This window comes from Chiloscyllium plagiosum, chromosome 16 (genome assembly GCF_004010195.1).
Source record: "Chiloscyllium plagiosum isolate BGI_BamShark_2017 chromosome 16, ASM401019v2, whole genome shotgun sequence".
NCBI lineage: Eukaryota > Metazoa > Chordata > Chondrichthyes > Orectolobiformes > Hemiscylliidae > Chiloscyllium > Chiloscyllium plagiosum.
This window is the reverse complement of record NC_057725.1, coordinates 43,239,388-43,255,735: the sequence shown is the minus strand read 5'-3', so window position 1 is coordinate 43,255,735 and position 16,348 is coordinate 43,239,388. Positions and strand designations below refer to the sequence as shown.

The 16,348-nt window shown below is 39.1% G+C and overlaps 1 protein-coding gene across 1 annotated transcript in view; it reads right to left on the bottom strand.

Moving 5' to 3' along the window:
• LOC122557836 (serine/threonine-protein kinase BRSK2-like) overlaps positions 1 to 16,348 on the bottom strand; it is a 957,494-nt gene that overhangs the window by 319,055 nt on the left and 622,091 nt on the right. Inside the window, 1 exon segment of the mRNA XM_043705934.1 lies at positions 6,095 to 6,235. Coding sequence (XP_043561869.1) covers positions 6,095 to 6,235 — 141 coding nt within the window.

Sequence of the window (16,348 nt, the reverse complement as noted above, 5' to 3'; positions counted from 1 at the left end):
TGGTCAGTCACAGAGTGTCGTTCATGACTTTGAATCAGGGTCATTTGAGTGATGTAGGAAGAGCAGAAATCAAAATCTAAGGAAATAAATGCAGAACACAAAGGCAAAATACTGAACATGATGGAAATCTGAATTAAAAACAGAATATCAAAAATACTCAACAGGTCAGACAATTGCATAGAGAGGGAAAAACAAAATTAGCTTTCAGGTCACTGACCTTTCATCAGGATTCAGCTACAGAGTTGGATCGATAAAAACAGGTTCAGAGATAAAATGCTTTAAAAAGATTTTGGAGAGGTTTGAGATTGGATGGAAATTAGTAAAGGCAGACACTCAATAAGAGAATATTGACAATAGATTTGAAAGGGTGCTGAGAAGAAAGAATCATTTGCAATATTAATGAACAGAGGTGGGGGAAGATTAAGGAATGGATTTTGAGTATTCCACCATTTCATGGAAATGGAATTAAGATAGTGATTGTCAAACATTCTTGTTGATGGATCACTTAACTGAGTAAAAGATTCCACCGATAAAGAACTTACCAGAATTACTGGGAAGAATGGTGATGTTTTTGATGAGACACCAACTTAGTGATGTCTGATCTCAATCTAGAGAGCTTCAGTCATACTTTATATTTAGCCAGTTCCTCTTCCGTATTTTTAGCCCCATAAGTGTCGAAAATCCAATCTCACGGCTGAATGTTGCAACTGTTAAAAGTGTGACACTATATATTGTGGTTATGCTTTAAACTTTTTTTTAAATCCAAGATAAGATAGAATATCCTAGATTGGACGATAGTGATCACATTGAACTCTGTCAGGAGTCAGACTTATAAGATTTGGTTGTCATGGGAAAAGAGCCTAGGTTGAGATTATGGCCGGACGAGCTGTTCAAAATAATGTACTTATGATGGATTTACAAAGATTGGACAATAGCTGAAGCATGCTTTGAAACTGAGGCAAGCCTTGACCAAAGTGACCGTACTGATAAACATGCTGCAGAATCCAGACAGGCTGCAGCTACCAACAGACATTATGCAGACCACATAATGCACACCCGAATTTCAGTTTGAATAGAGTTGACTGAAATGCCCCCCTCAGAGTGCTCGGAAACATTGGGGTGTGTACCAGACACGGGAGTGCCTCACACCCTTATTTGGAGGGGGCTATATGTGCCCAGCACCTCCAGGAATGACTACACTGCCATCGACTTGTCAATGCCTGGTTGAGTCCAATTAAACACGATGATCAAGCCCTGATCAGTCTATTGGAAGACATTGAAGACCCTCCCAAAAAGGTGAGAAATCTTTCAGGTATAAGATTTGTCGCGACACCATGCTGGAGGCGGTAACTTGAGACCAACCACCAAGAAGAGAAGACACCCAGGGACCACTGGGACAAGGCCGGATGATCATCGCCATGTGGATCAAAGCCAAGATCTACTGTAGTTGTGTATGATCATCCAGAGTTAAGTTAAAGCACGAGGTAGATTTGGTGTTGTTATAGTATTAATTGTGTCAAATAAATTTCTATTTCTAGAGTGTAGTGATTATCACATTTACTTAATATGTGAAAGGGCACTAGTTCAAAACTGAGCCAAAACAGCCTTCTAGCTTGAGGTTTCACGGGTTGGCATGGTGACTCAGTGGTTAGCACTGCTGCCTCACAGCGCCAGGGGGCCGTGTTTGATTCCAGCCTTGGGTGACTGTCTGTGTGAGTTTGCACATTCTCCCTGTGTCTACGTGGGTTTCCTCCAGGTGCTCCGGTTTCCTCCCACAGTCCAAAGATGTGCAGGTTAGGTGAATTGGCCGTGCTGAATTGTCCATAGTGTTCAGTGCATTAGTCAGGGATAAAAGAATCGGGGAATGGGTCTGGGTGGGTTTCTCTTCAGAGGGTCGGTGTGGACTTGTTGGGCCGAAGAGCCTGTTTCCATACTGTAGGGAATCTAATCTACTACTAAGAGTCGACCTGCAGTTTTCTTTTGCGAGATAGGAGTTAAAGACACTGTGTGGCAGGTGCAACAAAGTCCATAGAAATTCAGGTGTTAGTTTGACACCTTGACACAAGAAAGAGGTAGCTGGTTGGGCTGGACACAGATGCTCATTCAGCCAGATAGGAAACATGAAAGGCAGCTGCTGCTGTGTCAACTAGTCAGAGGTTTGATTTTGTGTTAACAACTAAGCAGGATGCTGGCAAGAAGAGATTTCATATTTGAAGGGATGAGAGTTGCAGAAACTTAAAGAGCTAAATATAGCCAGAGAATGCCCTGCTGCTGGAATTCAACTTAATAATACTCAGACAATTAAGTGAAGGACCTTTAAAATAACATTAAAATAATCATACTGGTGTGAAATGGTGGATGTCAGAAGCTAGGAGAATTTTATTGTATACCTGCATACAGTACTTGAGTAATAGTTGAACGTTTTGACAATGTTTTCAGGTTGAATTAATGGGGTCGACTATTATACGGATATTACGTTTGAGGGGCTGAAATTCATGCCCACCAAAATTCATTCTGTATCATTAGCAGAAGCTCAATTAATCTCTAAACCAATAAAGGAAATAAAAGAATTATGGGAATTCTGAAAACACGGAGTGGAACTCCACAGCCAGTGGACTGGAAGACCAGAAGGGGCACAGAACAATCGGTAGACTGGAAAGCTGGAGCGGGACGTGATAGCCGGCACACTGACTCAAATATTGATCTATTATCGGTGAAGAACTAGGTTCGCCTTTTACATGAGATACATGGAAAATTGCAGGTTATTTGTCCAGAAATAGGGGGTCGACGTTTACATGAAGTCCACTATTACTCGAATATATACAGTAAGTCTTTATGTACAAGTCTATATATTTGCTCTGGAATGTTAATTAGTTAACGGGAAATGTACCTTTTATGTATTACTTGTCTACAATGCAATATTTAGTGGATGATTTTAGTTTAGTTGTTACAGTAAAAGTCTTAGCACCTGAAATTGTGTGTGATTCTCTCTCTTTTGCTGGGAAATTAATTTATCTTAAAAGCTATTGGTATCCATGGAGATTGCATTGTGATAACTCTTAGTCTCTCTCTCTGTGACATAATGTGAATGGGATGGATGAAGGTTCTGATCTGTTTCCCCATACGGACTTGGCCATGGCATTGTGTATCAGAGAACTGCATGTTGGATCTGCTTGTGGAACACTTGGAGGTGCAGACCATGCCACCAACAACACATTGAGAAAAAATAGGAAGTACATTTCATTGACAAGATGAGGCTGGATAGAGAATGTAAAAGGATAGTGAGAAATCGCCAGGTATAGATTGGTAAGCATAGAGGGAAGGAGAAAAACTAATCATATTACCTCTATCTTAAGAGCCTTTAACAGGTTAAACCATTCTTCTCACAACATCTTTATTATTAATATGCTAAAGACCACCTTTGGATTCCTTTTAAGTTAACCATCAATCTATTCTCTTCTGTCCCTAATTTCCCTTGTTTTCCACATTTTTGTATTCAGACTGATTTTCCATTGTATCAAAAGTTCTTTGAAGGTGAGAGATATGCTCAAAGTAATAACTGAGTGAGAAGAGCAGGAGGAGAAAGTGAGGACTGCAGATGCTGGAGATCAGAGCTGAAAACGTGTTGCTGGAAAAGCGCAGCAAGTCAGACAGCATCCAAGGAGCAGGAGAATCGACATTTCGGGCATAAGCCCTTCTTTCCTGAAGAAGGGCTTATGCCCAAAATGTCGATTCTCCTGTTCCTTGGATGCTGCCAGAAGAGCAGGAGAACAATTAAGAGGCCAAAGCAGGTGGAAAATAAGGATGGCTCAGCCAAAATGCACAATGAATTGCTTTTTGTTTCCCTTTACCTGCCCGGAAAACACAAGGTCCCTTTCCTAAAACACTTGGCAACAATTGGGAACTCCACATGCACATTCACTCACTACTTTGAACACACTGCATCAATGCAGAGCACTATTAAACTAGCTTTATTTCTCTTCCTTTAATTTCTCGTTCTTTAATTAAAATTTTCTCTGAGCCAGAACTTTGCAAACAGGTTTGTATCTTCAAAAAGCTCTGCTTCATTTTAAGACATTAGCTGACAATAGAGGTTGTAGTCAGATATTCTATATAATAACAATTTCCAGACAATAGTGAACTTTATTTATGGAATAATAATAACGTGCACCATTCACCTACTGAGCAAGATCACTTTAGTTGGCTAGGTAACAGGGCTTGGAGCTTTGCAAAGAGCCAGAGTTAAGTCATATGTTGCAGGTTACCTTCAATTCCCTTGACTAAATTTCATTCTTGCAGATCCTTGTTATTCTAAGTAGAATTCTCTCCAATAGTCTACAAATTTACTTATATCCATTAAGTTTTACAATCTTTCATATTTCATATGAGAGATAAAAGAAAGAAAAAGAGAAATGCTTGATAGATTTGCAATCAACATGTAGGTATTCAGGTCCCTTTGATGCACATGAAAGTGACAATGGCTATGCTGGAGCACTTAATATACTTCACTCTCCTGATAATGGTACTACTGTTAACTCTTTATATCATTGTCTAACATCCTGTGCCTTCCTTGTAATATAGTACTCCATTCCGTACTGCTCCTGAATATTTTCAGATCATAACTTAAGCCAACCCATGCATTACTTGATATGCAAATTCAATTCAATTAAAAATTAGATTAAGGTTACAACTATCCTATCAATAACAATTCTTTTTAATAACTGATTTTCAAAGTGATATTTGTCATTTGTTTGTGGTGCATGTTGGCTGTAATAATCAGAAAAGCTGTATGAGTCTAGTCTACAATGTACATGGATTGTTCTATAATTAGTTACATGCTGTCACTTATTAAATCTGTAAGATTTTAATGTGGTCATTATTCCACATCAAGAGCACTGGACTCACCACTTATGGTACAATAAAACAAACTGCAGCACATAATAAACAATTGCCGTATCAGTGTGGCCTTGAGCTGCATTCTAATTTTAGACTTCAGATAAATTCATTGAATGAGAACACCAACCTAAAATCACTTAGTTAGTTTCCTAATATCATCATTATTCTTGAACTACAGACTGATGCTCTTTCAACTAAACCTTTTCATTGCAATTTCTTCATGACCTACAAGCCTCCTAAATCCAAACCATTGTCATTGCCTCATTATCTCAATGACATTTAGTATTTATTTGATTTCTTCAAAGCTGAATAAAGCTTAGTTAATGTTTGAAAAAGGACAATCGAGGCAACTGTGATGCAAGGGTAGTGTCTCTGTCTGAGCCAGGAGGTCCAGATTCAAGTCCCAGCTGTTAAAAGGTGTGTAATAACATCTCTGAACAAGTTGATTAGAAAAATCTAAAAAAAAAAATCAATGCCTGGATCAAAATTTTGGATTGTAAACCATATTGTAAAAATATTTACTAAACAGTTAAGTCATGCATTACTCTACTGCTACCTTAAATACCCTGATTACGCTGCAAGACACTGGTTATTCTGGGTTAAGCTGATCGGATTTTCACTCGTGTGATTCCTTATCTCCTTCATTTAGTGCACTGATATTGTCTGTTTATCAAGATTGGAGAAATCAGAAGGTCAGAGTCTTAAAATTAGAACTCTGAAAATAATTCAATACATTTTGAATAATGAGTGTTCCTAATTTTTGGCTGTAAGTTCTAGCAAGATATTTTACAGCTGCCTATCATGTTCAGAATGACTTTTGTTGCGTTTGTTGGAACAAGCTCCTCTACCCATAAGGAAACTTTCCAAAGTAAAATTCAACATCACTGGGGGAGTTTTACTAATTATCATATTTTTGATGCAAGTCTCAAGACAAATCTCTTTCCTGTTGTTAACGAATGTACTCAGATGAAAGTCAAGATATCAAAAGATTTCTCTCAAATTATTACTTTCATCAAATTTTAATCGCATCCCAATAGTAAAGAACCCATATGTACACAGAACCTTTTCCTGATTGATGTGATCATTCTCAACAACTGTTGAACAGTTGACTGGCAACAAATATGTTCTATATAGTGCATTGAAACATAAGGAGATTCATTTGAACAGATTAACTGCAGTAGCAATGTTTGAAGCTTACCATATTGAATGGCTATGGCAGAAATCTAATGCAGATATTATTTGTCGGAAGAACTTTCGGGCCTCCTTTGGTGTCAGTCGTCCTTTTTTCACAAGATAATCAAAGAGCTCGCCCCCAGAAACATGCTCTAGCACCAAGTACCTGGGAATCAAATTATACAAAACAAGAAAAGTGATAAGAAAAAAACAGACAGGCTGTATAAATCTAACATTTTAAATCGGAAGTGCATTCCATTCAATAGGTTGTATATTTTTGAAAACATTTTAACCTAGGATTGCCTACCAATGCAGCAAAATACATTACAGTGCTGTATAAATAGTATAGCTGATGCAAAGGTTTCAGGTGATTATCCTCAATGACTACGACAGTCATTCTTTGAGACATTTTTGTTTATCTTAAACACATATGCTGTTGTCCTAAATGAAAGAAAGTGCCATATAATTCACATAACATTTTATATACAGCACTCCAAGGCTAAAGTCTGTCCTTCCTTGTTTCTGAACTTCATGCCGGTTATTTAAAGAACTATTCGCATTTCCCACCAGAGCTTCAAATGTTGATTTAGATCAGTGATTGAGCACATGTTCAGAGGAAACAACTTAATCATTTTACAAGCTCAAAGTAACATTACAAGAACAAAAACATCACTTAACATTGTGTGCTAAAGTGTTTCCGGCTAAAGAAATATGGACAATTTATGGACTTCACCACAGAAAAGAAGAAGTTGGAGATCATCTCTAGACGTGACTATTCCTCCACACACCTGGTTGGCTCCCATGTTCCACTCACTGGAAATTTGGCATCATTCAAATTGTGCACCTTTGTCTCAACTTGCACCACATTCATTCATGACATCTGTGGTCACTCACCTATATTGAGTGCTGTTACCTCTATTTGTACATTTTCATCCAAATCCCTCAATGGTCTCCTTCTCAGCTATTTCCCACAGGCCTAAAATTGACGATCCTAATTTTAACTGAACTATGGGGTTGGAATCAGAGTAGGCCATTTAGGACTATGATAAGGAGAAATTTCATCACCTTGAGGGAGATGGACCTGCGATAGAAATTAGATTAGATTCCCTAGAGTACGGAAACAGCCCCTTCAGCCTACCGAGTCCTTTGAAGAGTAACCCACCCAGACCTATTCCCCTACCGTATATTTACCCCTGACTAATGCACCTAACACTATGGCCAATTTAGCATAGCCAATTCACCTGACCTGCATATCTTTGGATTGTGGGAAAAAACCAGAGCACCCAGAGGAAACCCACGCAGACACAGGGAGCACGTGCAAACTCCACACAGACAGTTGCCCAAGTTAGGAGTCGAACCCAGGTCCCTGGTGCTGTGAAGCAGCAGCGCTAACCACTGAGCCACCGTGCTGCCCCAAATTAGTTGAAGCCAAAACATTGAATGTTTAAGGGATAGATATGGTTTGCAGAGCTTAAGGGATCAAATGGTACATGGAGAAAGCAGGAACAAGGTACTGAGTTGGAAGATCAGCCATGATCATATTGAATGGCAAAGCAGGCTGGAAGGGCCAAATGGCCTACACTCCTGCACCTATTTTCTGTGTTTCTAAGCTTTCCCCCTCCATATCTGAAGACTACTAACAACAATGACAAGCTACTAGGCTTTCAGTCTGCACTGAACACCAATGCAGGACTATAGAACTGAGAGAGCCTTCAGATTCTGGCCAAGGTGGCAAGTGCAAAAAGAAAGGTCAGAACAAGGCAAGGTAAGCAAGGAGGCTGTGAGCATTCACGTAGGTGCAAAGTGAGTGTCTGCTAAGAGCCAGAGAGCAGTCCCACGATTCTTTCCCTAGTCCATGAGTTAGGAGCCTATCGCTGTGCGTAATGTGTCCTTGCAGCTGTATTGCAATGAAAAGGGCCAGTGCGCTCCAAAGAAGCACTGAAGTTCAAAACCATACTGTAAATGTATCAGAGATGTGTCATGAAGACACAAGTGAGGTTCATACATGGCAGATGACAATGCCCATGGATTGGAGTGCATGCAGCCATTTCCAATGGAGCATGCTCGGAGATGCTGTTGGTGGATGTCCAAAATAGAGGTCTAGAGGAGTAAGCAGTGAGTTGGAGTCGCTAGGTAACCACTCCAATTTTCATGTCAGGATTTCTCAGCAGTTGGGTATATATGCAGGAAGCTGCATATAATGAGGCAAGATTAAATAATAATGTGGGAGATAATAAACAACAATCTTGGTTCACTGGGTCTTTCACCACTCACGAGCAAGAATCACATCTGGTGTCCAAGTCTTAGTTAGAAAATGAAAAATGTTTGCTCATGATGTCAAAAAGGACCATGCTTGCCATCTCACTCACTTCCCTAGATATTTTCCCATAGCCCATGTCATTCAGGAGCTTGGAAAATTCCACCTATAGTGAAGTTACTGTAATAACAAAGTGCAATAATAGCTAATTATATATGAAAAATATAAATGTACTATTTTAATAAGGTAATGACCTTAGCACACTATGAAACAAAAAGTGAATAATGTAGCACTCAGTGTTATGTTGGTTCACACTTATGTTAGCCACCTGGTGACCTTGGCCTGGTAGTTATGCTGAGGCAAAAAATCTGGAAAGGTGTGACAGCTAGCATTACATTCAGTGGCACTTTATATTGTCACAATAAAGACCCTTGGGATCTGCACGAAAATATACACTTGCAAGCTCCATGCATCATTCAGCCACTGCTGGCAATCACAGCCAATGGATAACCAAAAGGCACAATTCCCAAAAAAAAAAAGGCAGCTGTCTGTGGGTTCCTGGCAGTCACCTCCTTTAAATTCGAGAATGCTGTTTCTGGTAGGCCTTCATAATGTTTGCCTGACCTCCATGCCTGAGACTTCTTCAATGTAGAATACCTTTAAATCTACTGAGATCTAGGGAACAGCAAAATATAAAAGGATAAATTAGGGAATAAATTTGATAAGGTTGGCTACCTGCCATCATTGTATGGTGAATCACGGCAGCAGAAGACATCTAAGGAGGAGAGCAATTAACTCCTCCATTTTGCCATAAAAATATGGCAAATTATATGGAAGTTTTCATGTAGTAGGAAAGAACTAATTTGTAACTAACTTAAACATGGTATAGCAATTAATTACCTCACACATAAAAATATGGCAAAAAGAAAATAAATTACAATAACTTAGCATGTAACACAGCAAAAATGTCTTTTGATTGAGCCCAACTTTGCAAATTCCTGAGTTACTTGAAATAATGAATGTTGACATTGATTTTGTAAATACTTCAGGGAAAGTTCCAAGGAAAAAAATTAATCATGTTCCAAGCTCCGAAGTATTAAGTGCAATCAATAAGCAGTCATTTTGTATTGCATTCTGAAGTGTTTCTGGCGAAAGAAAAATAGAGCATATGGACTTCTCCACAACAATGACTCAAGATTGTGTGTAACTTTATTAAGTTAAACTCTATTAGGCTTGGCAGCACATTAAATGATGGCATTTTTAAATATCGATTTTTAATATCAAATCAGTTTGGAAGAAACAGAGGACTGCAATAGCCATTCGGAGCAACAGAAAATGTTTCAGATTCTCCTTTTATGTAATCATGTTCATCAGCAAAATACACCAAGTTACAACAGTAAACAAACTTAGCACTCCTTGCATAATAGAAATTGTTAGTATAATTTAACAAGCAATTGAAATTGTGTTCGGAGTTTTTAAACCAATTGCAATATTTTATGATTTATGCAATGTTTATAGGGCATCATTTAGAAAGGAAGTGAAAGAAGGAATTTATGTAGAGATTATGGTTCCACAACTCGGGTTGTGGCATGAATATCCTGTTGGTTTCATAATTGCTAATTCAAGAGGAAAATTTCATTTGTCCTTTTATGTAACAACAGATTGTGTAGCAGTTCTTGCACAATTATTTATACCACATGTGTGGAGATTATTTTGAGGGTTTGTTTATGATGATTTTTCATTCTGCCAACATTATTTTAGATGGATTATGTGCCAAGAGTGGCAGCTGTTGGACTCTCAGTGTCTTTCAGATACTTGATGAATGCATGAGTTTGAAGTGGGTGGGGAGAACAGGAAGAGGCAGAAAGAGAGAAACTTGAGAGTAAAGCCATAGGCCTCTAAATATTTGATGTCAACAAATTTAATGCTACCAAAATTGATTGAATAGAAGAGAATTATTGTGTAAAATACATTTCTACTTTCTGTTCCTTTCAATCCTTTAACTTATCGTTCTTCATCCCTCCTAGACCCCACTTTTTTCCATTTTCCCTCTCCTAATCTACTGTTTTCTTTGATATGCCCTTCATCACCATTTAGTCTATTCAATTCTCGTTTCTCTCCTTTCTGGTTTGTCCCATTTCTCTTTGCTAAACCGAGAATCTATATATTTCACCTTATTGTTTATTATTCCTGAAATTTCCACTCTTCATAACGAGTATAACTTGTATAACGAGTTTCATCTGAGGTACATACAAAGAATTGGATTTGCAGTGTCATAGGAGAATAGGAGACGAAATTGGATAGATCTTTTAAAGAGCTGACACAGCCCTGACGAAATCTGATAGTCAGTTGGTAAAGGAAAAATCAGGAGTTAATCCTTCGTTAGTTTTGCATTTATTCACAAAATGAAACACAACAAATGTATAGTTCCTAACTGTGCAAACCACCATAAGCTGTAGATTTTCACTATCATGAAGAGCATCTCAGTTGCGGTGAATACAATGAAGTCAAGAATCCTACATTCTGTCCCCCAAAGACATATTTTCTCGGCAATAGATTGAAGAATGGTCCCAGATCATACAAGCACAGTGTCCAGAAGTGCCAACAAGTGTCAGAATGTATTTCTGGTTGAGAATGTTTTTCTCAATAGTGTTGTTGGCAATATAGACATTGAAATAACAGTACTACATTTTTCTTCAATGAGTGTGGGTATTTGTGGATACTCAGACAAATGGCACAGTAGGTGAAAGAGGAGGTGGGTACAAGTAGGCATTGCGTGTGTGTTGGCTGAGGGGCCACAGAGATTGATAGAGGGGCACAGCTTAACAGTGGGGATATATCAGTGATGGAGAATGGGTAGATGGCATTAAATTGCATGGGTTTCACATGGGTAGGACTTGGAGAGTATGTGAGCATGATGGGATGAGGATTGGAGGAATTTTTTTTATTTTTTCCCCTTTGGAGTGGTAAGGTAACCGTCTGGATCTGATCCCAGGATGAGGCATCCTAGGGTTGTGGTAAGGCACCCTTTTGGGTTGTCCTTAATAATAAACTCTAAAATCTTACAATGATTGAGGACAGGTTAATGAGCCTATAGCTTCCAGTCTCATAAAGAGGAGTGTTACATTAGCCATTTTCCAGTCCTCTGGACCCTCACTGACTCCAATGATTCCTGAAGGATCACCACCATTGCCTTACAGTCTCCTCAGCTATCTCCTTCAGAACTCTGGGGCGTAGTCCATCTGGTCCAGGTGTGCCTTCAGGCCTTTCAGCTTCCCCAGCACCTTCTTATTAGCGATGGCCACTATGCTCCCCCGGACTCAGTTGAATTTCTGATATGCTTCTGGTGTCTTCCACTGTGAAAACTGATGCAAGTGACCTATTTAGATTCTCTGCCATTTCTTTGTTCCCCATTACTACTTCCCCTGCCTCATTTTCCAGCAGTCCAATGCCCACTCTTGCCTCACTCTTACCTTTTACATACTTTTAAAAAAATGATTTCTTGCAATCTTCTTTTATATTACTTGGTAGCTTACTCTCATATTTCATCTTTACCCCCCAATTCCTTTACTGGTTTTTAAGGGCTTATCAATCCTCTGGCTTCCCACTAATCTTCACCATTTTATATGCTTATCTTTTACTTGCTGTGCATGACTTCCCTTATCAGCCATAGTTGCCTCAGCCTCCCTTCGTATTCTGACCAAAGGGTAATGGATCAGAGGGTGTTATGTGTTGGCACAGAGTTGATACTGGGGCAAGAAGGACGAAGGGCATGATTGGGGGCATTTGAGAAAGAAAGGCCACGGGTGATGGGTAGACTGTCAGAGGTATCAAGAACTGTGAGGAGGATTGGTAGATGGGCAGAGGTTGGCACAAGGGATTTGAGAGACCACGGGGGGGCAGGGGGGTGGATACAGGTACATAGGTTGGCATGCAGGGGGTAAGAGGAGGGACATTTTGTGTTTTAATCTTTATTGTTGAACTTTAAACACAGTGCCAGAGCCTGCAGGCAGGCTTTCTGTCCAGTCCACCTCAGGAACCAGCAGGTTCCTTCACTCCTCCTGGTCTACCCGGCTTAACTCTCATTCCAGCCCACATACCCAACACAAAAAGGAGAAGTGAATACAGCCATTTTCAAAAGGTTGAGGTTGCTCCTGCTTCTGTGCAGCAAAATAATCAGGAAGCCAAAATTAAAGAAAAAGAGCTGTGGAAATAATTAACTTATTGATTATGGTGAATTATGTGGAAGTTTTCATGTAGTAGGAAATAACTAACTTATAACTAAATTAAACATGGTATACCAATTAATTACCTCACACTAGGAATTGTAAGATGTAGCCCATGAAATCTAACAAATCACTCAGGAGAAATTTCTTTACCCAAAGTGTAGTGAGAATGTGTAAACTACTTCCACAGGGAGTTGTTGAAGGGAATTGTATAATCCCTCCTCCTTAAATGTGTACATAAAGGGGAAGGATGATAGATTTACATGAGGAAAGATGAGTGAAGGCTGAAAATGTTATAAAATTTAAATAAAAGTACAGCAAGAGCAGGCAGCCTGGGCTGATGGGGGAGCAGAAACAGGGCTGCCACAGGAACCCTGTTCCTGCTATTGTCGCCGCCACAGGAACCCTGTTACTGCTATTGCCATCGCCACGGGAACTCTGTTTGGTTAACCGAACAATCAGTTATCCGAACAAAATACTCCCCACCTGTCTCGTTCAGACATTCGAGGTTGTCCTGTATATATCTGCATGAACTGGTTGGGCAAATGGCCTGTTTCTTGCCATTTATCCCTTATAATCCTTTGTAAAGAAATCAAATTGTCAATGAGTGAGCTTCACACTCACCCAAAAGAAAGCACTACAAACTTCTCAAGAGTACTAACATTGGTTAGGCTTCACAAAAACAAAACAGAAAACAAGCTGAGACAGCTGCAACAAAGAATATCCTGCATGCTTTTTAGCGACAAAGAATATTTGGGGCAATTATTAGAACCCACCAAAAATAAAGTCACAGAGATTATTTAGCTTAAAATTAAATGAATAAATTAATTTGGATGCTGTATTTAAACTTTTGTTTGAACATTTACCTTCAAGAGCCTAAACAATGTTTGTCATAATGGATAAATCTGACCTCATCATTATTTTGTCTATTACTTTTCAATCGAAGCAAATATTAGTTTCATCAGTAATATACTTGAAATTTTATTTATATCAAACTGGTTGCAAATTTCAGTTCTTAATTACTCACTGGATGGAATCTTCCCAACCCATGAACCACATGGACAATGCTGATCAAATTGGGAAAAGCTGTGTGACTGGCCAGCAAGGAGCTTCTTGACATTGAGAGCTAAATTTCTGTTTTCCAAACCAAATGTTGCATGGCAAGATCAAACTTGTCAGTGAGTGGCTGAAAGTATATTTGCATTTATTAGCATCTATTGTTATCCTCTGTACACTTCACCTCACTGATGTGCATTTTCATATTCACCTATCCACTGGATAGAAACTAGACAATGACAGTCCCTAATATGAAAGTCAGAGCAGTAATCTGTCAACTCCAGCTTGCTGCTTGTAACTCCAGTTACCAATATTTCACGACACACACCATGGGCAGTGACAGCACACACACTCCTATCCAGCAGGCCCTCCAGGATCCTGTCGCAAAGCATAATGCCAATTACTTTTTGACGTGTCCACTTTAAATAAAACAAACAGTGCAGGGCAGCTGCGGACTGCCGGGACTTGACCAGGTGCATGGTTGCGCTGTAAAGCTGGCATTGATGTCAAGGATCCTGGGAGGTCCGGCAGTGGCCAATGCTTTTACCTATGGCTATGACGAAGAGGATCTCATGGGATATGGTGCATCGATAAATCAGGCAAGTTTGAAAAGATAACATGAAAACCCACTGGGCCACATGGAAAGAAACCCTCCATGAACTCGCCAAAGTTGTCAATTAGCTAATTTCTGGCAAAATTCATCCCTGTAAATTCACTTTTTAGAAAGTATCAGCCAAATTATTAACCAAAATGCTGCAGCAATACATTACAATAGAAACCCAATACAGTACACTCCATCTCAAAATGTCAGAGCATAATTTTCTCCTGCGTTCCTTTGAATTGTGCTGCTGTGATTAGGTGCTAACCAAAGAGCAAGATCTTAGCAAATAGACTAGAAAGATGATCTGAAGTGTCAAACTGGACCATTCTGATACCTCCCAATCGGTTACAATAATTTTAATAGACTTCTTTGCAGATTGTTTATCAACACCGTTGGGCTGCAAGGACGTGCAATTCAGTGTCCACAGTTTTCTAAAGACAAAGGATGTGTAAATAACAAGAAATGAACATATTAATATCTAAATCATAACAGCTTGAATATTGAGCATTAATAAATTAAATACATATGCAACATTTCAGTGACTAAGAGGATCCCTCTCTCAAGTAATAAGCAGGCCTGGAAAAATTGATCAGACTAAGTAAGTAACATACTGGATAAAATGGTAACAGAAGCCATGTTGAGAGAATTTTATCAGCTGAACTCCATGAACAGTAGTTAATGGAAGTGATGAATGGTCCATTGCTTTTATGTGGAGGGGTTTCATAATTCCAGTTACTTAATATAGGTAGCTGATGATTAGTAGCAATTTTATTTTCATTTATTGATTTTAAGAAGCAGTTTGGATATGAAATATTTGTTAATTAGACAAAGTATACAACCATGACAAATGGGGATGGTTCACTGAGAGCAAAGGACCAACAGGCTGTTAGCATGGAATGTGTTAGTCACAATAATGTTGTGGAGTAGCTTCCTGCTCTGTAGCTAAGATTTAGAGAATTCTATCCTGGGTGTTCCACCTCTACTTCTGGTCCATCATCTACCTGGAGAATACAGCTTTCTGAGGACTGTCTAATGAGGACCAACACTGCTGCCTACAAGAACAGCCTGAGATGGGCCCTAACTAATGAGGATTTCCCTCTGCCTCATGAGCACTTGATGATGTACCCTAATTCGAGGGGCTTGTAGCTATCTCTGTATCAATTATTTGCCTGAATCCTTTCAGCCAACAACCATTGGATAACTACTCATGACAATTGTCTGCTTATCCGCCTTCAGTTGAACGTTAGTTTTCATTCCTCCTAATAATAAAACCATTTTATTTTCAAAGATATTGTACTCAATTACATCAATTCTGGGTAATCCAAGATGGAGAACGGAAGAAATTTCTGGCTGTAACAGCTGCTCCTTTTTTTGAGGTATTTTAGGTGCTGGAAGTGATTTCCTCAAATTCCAGGAGCAACAATTACTGTTTTATATACTGTTGCATTGTTTTGGAACTTTGGGGAAAAAAAAGTCAAAACAACAGAAGTTTTAAAAGGGAGAAGAACAGACAAAGGAAGCACATGGTGAGGACAGTGCAAGAGAGACAGAGAGAGAAAACCTTCACAGTCACTGCCTTTGCTGTTTGAATTCATGTATCGCTGGACATCGGAGTGCATCTGGGAAAAATTAACAAACAGTGAATTTCACAACTAATCTTGGAGAAACCTGTTGGGCAAAGTTCACAACACAGAATCAGATAAGTTAATCGTTGTTTTAAGTCCGTCCAATAGAAAGGCTGCAGTAGTGAGTAGAATGGGCTCTTTCTTGATTATATGTTTTTGGAGATAAGTCTCTTGATTGAACTTAAAATATAAGCCATAGCTATTAATTTAACTTGGGGCAGTGTTTGTAGAGGAATAAGATGGTGTTACTTTCTAGGTCTGTAGATTGTGAAGGAGCAAAAATGGCCTTTGCAGTGAGATGTGCTTCTTGTCAGATGTGGGAGTTTAAAGAGAGTTTAAGGGTTACTATGGATTATATCTGCCATAAATGCTTTTGATGGCGAATCTTATCAGATTGACTGGATCGGTTGGAGAGACGGACAGAAGCAATGAGGAATTTGCAACAGCAACAACAGTATGTGATAGATGGCAGTTATAGGAAGGGGGGCAAGTCTCAGATACAGTCACATAGATG